Source organism: Mercenaria mercenaria, unplaced genomic scaffold (genome assembly GCF_021730395.1).
Source record: "Mercenaria mercenaria strain notata unplaced genomic scaffold, MADL_Memer_1 contig_4294, whole genome shotgun sequence".
NCBI lineage: Eukaryota > Metazoa > Mollusca > Bivalvia > Venerida > Veneridae > Mercenaria > Mercenaria mercenaria.
Window position 1 is genome coordinate 48,861 of NW_026462512.1, and position 6,000 is coordinate 54,860.

The 6,000-nt window shown below is 36.6% G+C and overlaps 1 protein-coding gene and 1 non-coding gene across 2 annotated transcripts in view; both read right to left on the reverse strand.

The window, feature by feature from the left end:
• LOC128553768 (protein unc-80 homolog) overlaps positions 1–5,476 on the reverse strand; it is a 31,410-nt gene extending 25,934 nt beyond the window's left edge. Inside the window, exons 1-6 of the mRNA XM_053534946.1 lie at positions 5,430–5,476; positions 5,137–5,272; positions 4,658–4,814; positions 4,117–4,341; positions 2,610–2,794; positions 561–776 (exon numbers count right to left, since the gene is read on the reverse strand). Coding sequence (XP_053390921.1) covers positions 561–776; positions 2,610–2,794; positions 4,117–4,341; positions 4,658–4,814; positions 5,137–5,272; positions 5,430–5,476 — 966 coding nt within the window. The remainder of the gene's footprint in view (positions 1–560; positions 777–2,609; positions 2,795–4,116; positions 4,342–4,657; positions 4,815–5,136; positions 5,273–5,429) is intronic.
• A 119-nt stretch (positions 5,477–5,595) lies between these two features.
• On the reverse strand, positions 5,596–5,758 carry LOC128553769 (U1 spliceosomal RNA). The gene has a single exon (XR_008369434.1). It is a non-coding gene; the product is annotated as a U1 spliceosomal RNA (small nuclear RNA).
• Between the last annotated feature and the right edge of the window lie 242 nt (positions 5,759–6,000).

A 6,000-nucleotide genomic window follows, 5' to 3' on the forward strand; every position in this document is an offset into this window, starting at 1 on the left:
GTCATAATACCTAAATGTACAAATAAACATGTAGTAAACTGTGAATATTGCAGTTGTTTCTTGTGTAGAATTTCGGTAGTAAAATAAATATCTTCAGTAAGCTGAAAGTGACCTGAAAAGGGCTAACTTCGAGATCTGAATCCTCTGATAATGCTTGCAAAAATGCAAATGTATCAGGTTTTCAAGATGAAAGCTTTTTTTGAAAGCTTTTTTTTTCTTTGCATGACACACTAATGGAAATTCATCTGGGACTTATTTGTCCTGAAGTTGTTAGAATTACATTGTAATAATAATACAGTGAGCTTTTTAAAAGGATTATAATCATTATGAAACAATGGAACGTAGGATTTTAATCTAAACACTGGTCCCTCAAGTATCAACAGCTGGAGCATCCAGGCTCCCTGCGCACTTTGTGTGGTTCCCAGCCATTTTCCTTATATTTTCTGTTTTGCTCTCTCAAATTCCTGGATAACTTGAGCATTCTGCTTATCCCTTTGCCACATCAAGTAATTGGTGTTATACTGTATATGAATGTAGCAAAGATCTTAAATACAATGTACCTCAGCCCAACCATAGAAGAGTCTCCCAGCAGCTTTCTGTAGATTCAGTGTCCTCCTGTAACCAGATGGTTGGCCTCGTGAATGAAGGGCAGATGAAGAATGCCGAAAACTTGGTAAGTTGAGACGCATCCAGTTAGGCCAGTCACCATGGTTACAGCGGTGAACAAAGTGGGCACATTCCAACAACAGTGTAGCTCTAGCAGACACAGGAGCATCCTAAAGGGAAAAAGAAAACATTTAAGTAATACCAAACTACTTAACCATGACCTATACCTTTGACTTACTGACCCCAAAGTAATAGATGTCGTCTATCTTCCTATGAAGTCTGGCTTCTCTAGGCTTGTGATTTTTCTAGTTACTGATTGGAAACCAAATAGAGTACTTAATGACCGACTGACCAACAAACACGAACACAATAACACACCCCTCATGTTTGAAGGGAGGCTAAAAGTAAAACTACAATTTCAATGTTGCTGAATTTTAGTAGCCATTAGAAACATTTTCATTATGATCATTTTCCTAATTTTTCAGACAATTAGCATAAAAAAGAGGACCATGATGGTCCTGAATCGCTCACCTGTCCCCACATGACCCAGTTTTGAACTGAGTATGACGTCTTTTTTCTGTTATTTGACATAGTGACCTAGTTTTTGAGCTCATGTGACCCAGTTTTAAACTTGACCTAGATATCATCAAGATAAAAATTCTGACCAATTTTCATGAAGATCCACTGAAAACTATGGCCTCTAGAGAGGTCACAAGGTTTTTCTATCATTTGACCTAATGACCTAGTTTTTGAAGGCACGTGACCCAGTTTTGAACTTGACCTAGATATCATCAAGGTGAACATTCTCATCAATTTTCATGAAGATCTCATGAAAAATATGACCTCTGGAGAGGTCACAAGGTTTTTCTATTTTTAGACCTATGACCTAGTTTTTGACCGCACGTGACCCAGTTTCAAACCTTAACTAGATATCATCAAGGTGAACATTCAGACCAATTTTCATGAAGATCCATTGAAAAATATGGCCTCTAGAGAGGTCAAAAGGTTTTTCTATTTTTAGACCTATTGACCTCGTTTTTGACCGCAGTTGACCCAGTTTCGAACTTGACCTAGATATCATCAAGATGAATATTCAGACCAACTTTCATACAGATCCCATGAAAAATATGGCCTCTAGAGAGGTCACAAGGTTTTTTTATTATTTGACCTACTGACCTAGTTTTTGAAGGCATGTGACCCAGTTTCGAACTTGACCTAGATATCATCAAGGTGAACATTCTGACCAATTTTCATGAAGATCCATTCAAAAGTATGGCCTCTAGAGAGGTCACAAGGTTTTTCTATTTTTAGACATACTGACCTAGTTTTTGATCGCAGTTGACCCAGTTTCGAACTTGACATAGATATCATCAAGATGAACATTCAGACCAACTTCCATACAAATCCCATGAAAAAAGTGGCTTCTAGAGAGGTCACAAGGTTTTTTTATTATTTGACCTACTGACCTAGTTTTTGAAGGCACGTGACCCAGTTTCGAACTTGACCTAGATATCATCAAGGTGAACATTCTGACCAATTTTCATGAAGATCCATTGAAAAGTATGGCCTCTAGAGAGATCACAAGGTTTTTCTATTTTTAGACCTACTGACCTAGCTTTGGATCGCACGTGACCCAGTTTCGAACTTGACCTAGATATCATCAACATAAACATTCTGACCAACTTTCATAAAGATCCCATGAAAAATGTGACCTCTAGAGTGGTCAAAAGCAAAAGTTTACGGACGCACACACTGACGGACGGACGACGGACGCTGCGCGACCACAAAAGCTGACCTTGTCACTTTGTGACATGTGAGCTAAAAAAGAAAACAGACTTATAAAACATTTCTCTTCCAATATGCATGTTTATTCTAAACTGTCATATTTCTAGGTCTTAAAAAGAAATAGCTCACAAAGACTCCCAAACTTGGTCAGAAAATTCCTTAATCTAAGACTCAACAAATTATGTATATCATTACATGTATAAATATAATTCACTTACGAGTTGTATCATAGCAGCTACCAGCTGCGGATCTGGCACAGTGCCAGGATGACAACATTCCAGCAGAAAACTGAAGCGTAGCATTCCAGATTTAATGATGAACTTATCTACCAATCTCTTCTCTCTCATCACAAGACCAACATCATCTGCATCCTCAGTAAGATCAGTATGGCTCTGTTTTATATCTGAAATAACCATTCAAATTCATTTCACAGTGAGTTAGAGTAACAATACAAGACATTCCTTTACATATGTCAAGGGTAAATTTCAGTCAAAATCTGCTGCTCATTTGTAGGGCAAATTTTACTTCTTTCTGGTCAAACATCAACCCCTTTCTGTCTTAACCTTGCACAGCAATGTCAGGTTAAATTTTGACCTCTTTCTACTACATAGCTCTTTGCTTATCAAGTATCAACCAAGTTCTCTTAGTCACATAGTACAGTAAATTAAGCCCCCTTCTGTCAAATTCTAGCCTGTTTCTGCTACTCAAATTGTGGGACAAGTTTAGCCTCTTTCTGGTCAACTTATCACCCCCTTCTAATACTAAAGTTGTAGGATGAATTTAGTCTCTTTCTAGTCAAGTTTTAACCTCTTTCTACTACTGAAGTTATTGGGCAAATTTTGCCTCATTCTTGTCAGATTTCTCCTTTCTGCTCAAACTTCAATTTCTTTCTGCTACTCAAGTTATAATATAAACTTAGCCTCTTTCTGGTCAAATTTCAACCCCTGTTTGCTATACTATTTGATAGACAAATTTAGCCTCTTTTGGTCCAATTTCAGCCCTTTCGGCTACTCAAGTTGTTGAGAAAATTCAGCCTCTTCAGTTCAAATTTAGCCTCTTTCAGGTCAAATTTTGGCCCATTTCTACTACTTAGCTGTAGGTCAAATGTTAGCCACTTTCTGCTGCTTATTGTTGGTCAAATTTTGACCCCTTTCTTGTATTTGACCCCTATCAACACCATTCTCCAGAATGTATCTTCTAATCAAACAAGTATATGCTAACACCATTAAATACTGGTAAACAGGCTGGTAAATAGGTTGTTAGTTATGAGTTTTACTGCAAAGACAAAACAACATTTACCTTTTGGAAAACCAGCACACAAGAGAAATACTTCATGAATCATATATCAAAAGTCTAATTTTATACAGCCAATCAGCTATTTAAGGTCAATCATGGCTGTGTGTTAAAGGTAGTGGACTAGTAATGGCAACTGACAATAACTGTTTGATTACATACACTCTGTAAGCAACGTCAACATTTTTCAGGCCAGTACAGATCGTCATGTACTTATATAAGCTACAAATGAACTCTCAAGGAAACTGTCAAGTGTCATTATGGGACCTTATGAGCAAAAGTCAGTTAGATAACAACTGTTCCTTTTAAAAGTCAAGATATTAACTTCTTCCCTCTGGTGAAATTACAATAAAAAATCACACACATTACAAAACTGTGACTTATATGTATTAATACAGAAATTTTAATGATTACAGTACATAAAGTCGTTACCTTTACTTTGGTCAGCTTTGTGCGCTTTCTTTCCGAGACTTTTGAGTCCACCCTCGATCCTTCTCCTGGCACTGAGAAATGTCAGTGTGGCCTGGCTGGCTGTTTTAAATGACATCTTACCACGCCGAGCATGCCGCTGGAAACTGCTGTCACTTTTACTCATGTCTAAAGGGCTCTGGTCACTAGGACTGTCTTCTTCGTGGTCTGACTTGGGTTTCCTCCAACCTGTTAGTGAGAATATTTACTGTTTATGTATTTCTAAACCCTTTTCAAAATAGTTTTGTAATATTGAGGACTTCTATGCTCTAGGAAATTCCAATACATTTTTGCTGAAGGTGACAAAATGCATAACTAACAACTAGTCATGCAGTAAGGTACCTATGATTTTTAATGTAAGAGTATGTGAAAATAGGAGAAAAAGAAGCTTTCTGAAGAATTTACTATTCATTATAAAAATTGTGCTAAACAAGTTTCAAAAGAGTATAAGAGAAGCACAAACAGTCAAATGCTGGCATACATCAACAAATAGTGGACTACAAACCAATATGAAATTTGCTGAACTTCCTGCGTGGTGTGACAGTTCCCGAGGGTGTTTCATCCTCCGTGGCAGACAGACTGGCCCTGGGACTACCTTTGAATACAAGGTCATCAATAATTTCAGAATCACTGGCTGCATACTGTTGCTGCTGTAACAGTTGCTGAAAAAAATTGTTAAAACTGCATTTAGTGAAGGCACTCCAGACACATACAATTTTCCAAACCATTGCATAAATATTTGTAAGGGTAAAGCCATATATAAGGGATTCAAAATAAAAATGAAAGATCACATGACCTAAATTAATTATCATTTTATTAACATGTGACTTTTTAATGGATCGTTTCTGAAAACCAAATCAAAAACCATTACATTTAAAACAGAAATGAATTTCAATCAAAAAACACTTAATACAGGTCTTAAATTTAAATATTTTAGTGACAGTGCATGTTTCATTTATCTATACTTCTTTAAATCCACCATACCTTTTTCAGTTTCTTTCTGAATATAGATTTTCTAGATTTCCCATGATCCTTCAGTTCTGTTGCAATACTGCTGAGAGTTGAGGCTTTCTGTGGATCTCTCTCATCCCCACTTTCTGATGTAACTGAGGTTGTCCGACTGTAACATGTAAAAACAATCAATATTTGAGACACTGCTAAACAAATATCTTCTTTCATCATATCCCTACAAACTATTTCATAATCTGTCTAAATTACCACCTGTATTTCACTAATTAATACAAAACCCTGTATTCAATTTTCTTTTCACACTGTACCCAAGCTCCTCGTAGGACCAAGGTCTGTCAAAATCCACTCCAGTCATATATAACATTGCAGATCAAGGTATTTTTATAATAACCATACTTCAGCATAGTAACCAACAGTTTTGATTTTACAGACTAAATGCATTTTAAGCAATCATTTATCACACTTAATTATTATTTAGGGATAGCGCGAACGCAGTCCCCACACCAATAAATTGCGTACCCGAGTAACCCACATTTGGGGCTATCGCAGACGTCAGCCCAACCGAAGTGCAATGGAAGGGCCTCTTTCTGGGGAAACCGCCTTGCTGATCACGGTGTTCCCTGTACCAGGTAAGTATGCTACACCACGAAAATTTCAAGCTTTTATACTGTCTCATAATAAACCACCATCAGCTCAAATATTACAATATTCAAAATTATTTCTTTTTTCATGAACAGTAATTAACTATTAAGAACAGTTCTCTTAATTTTCAATTTATCATATAAAACAAATTTTATGCAGGCTTAAAATGAAATAATAGGAAAGAGAAATCATAACCCTTCTCTTAAAATCTGCACAGAAAGCTATCATTAAACCGAT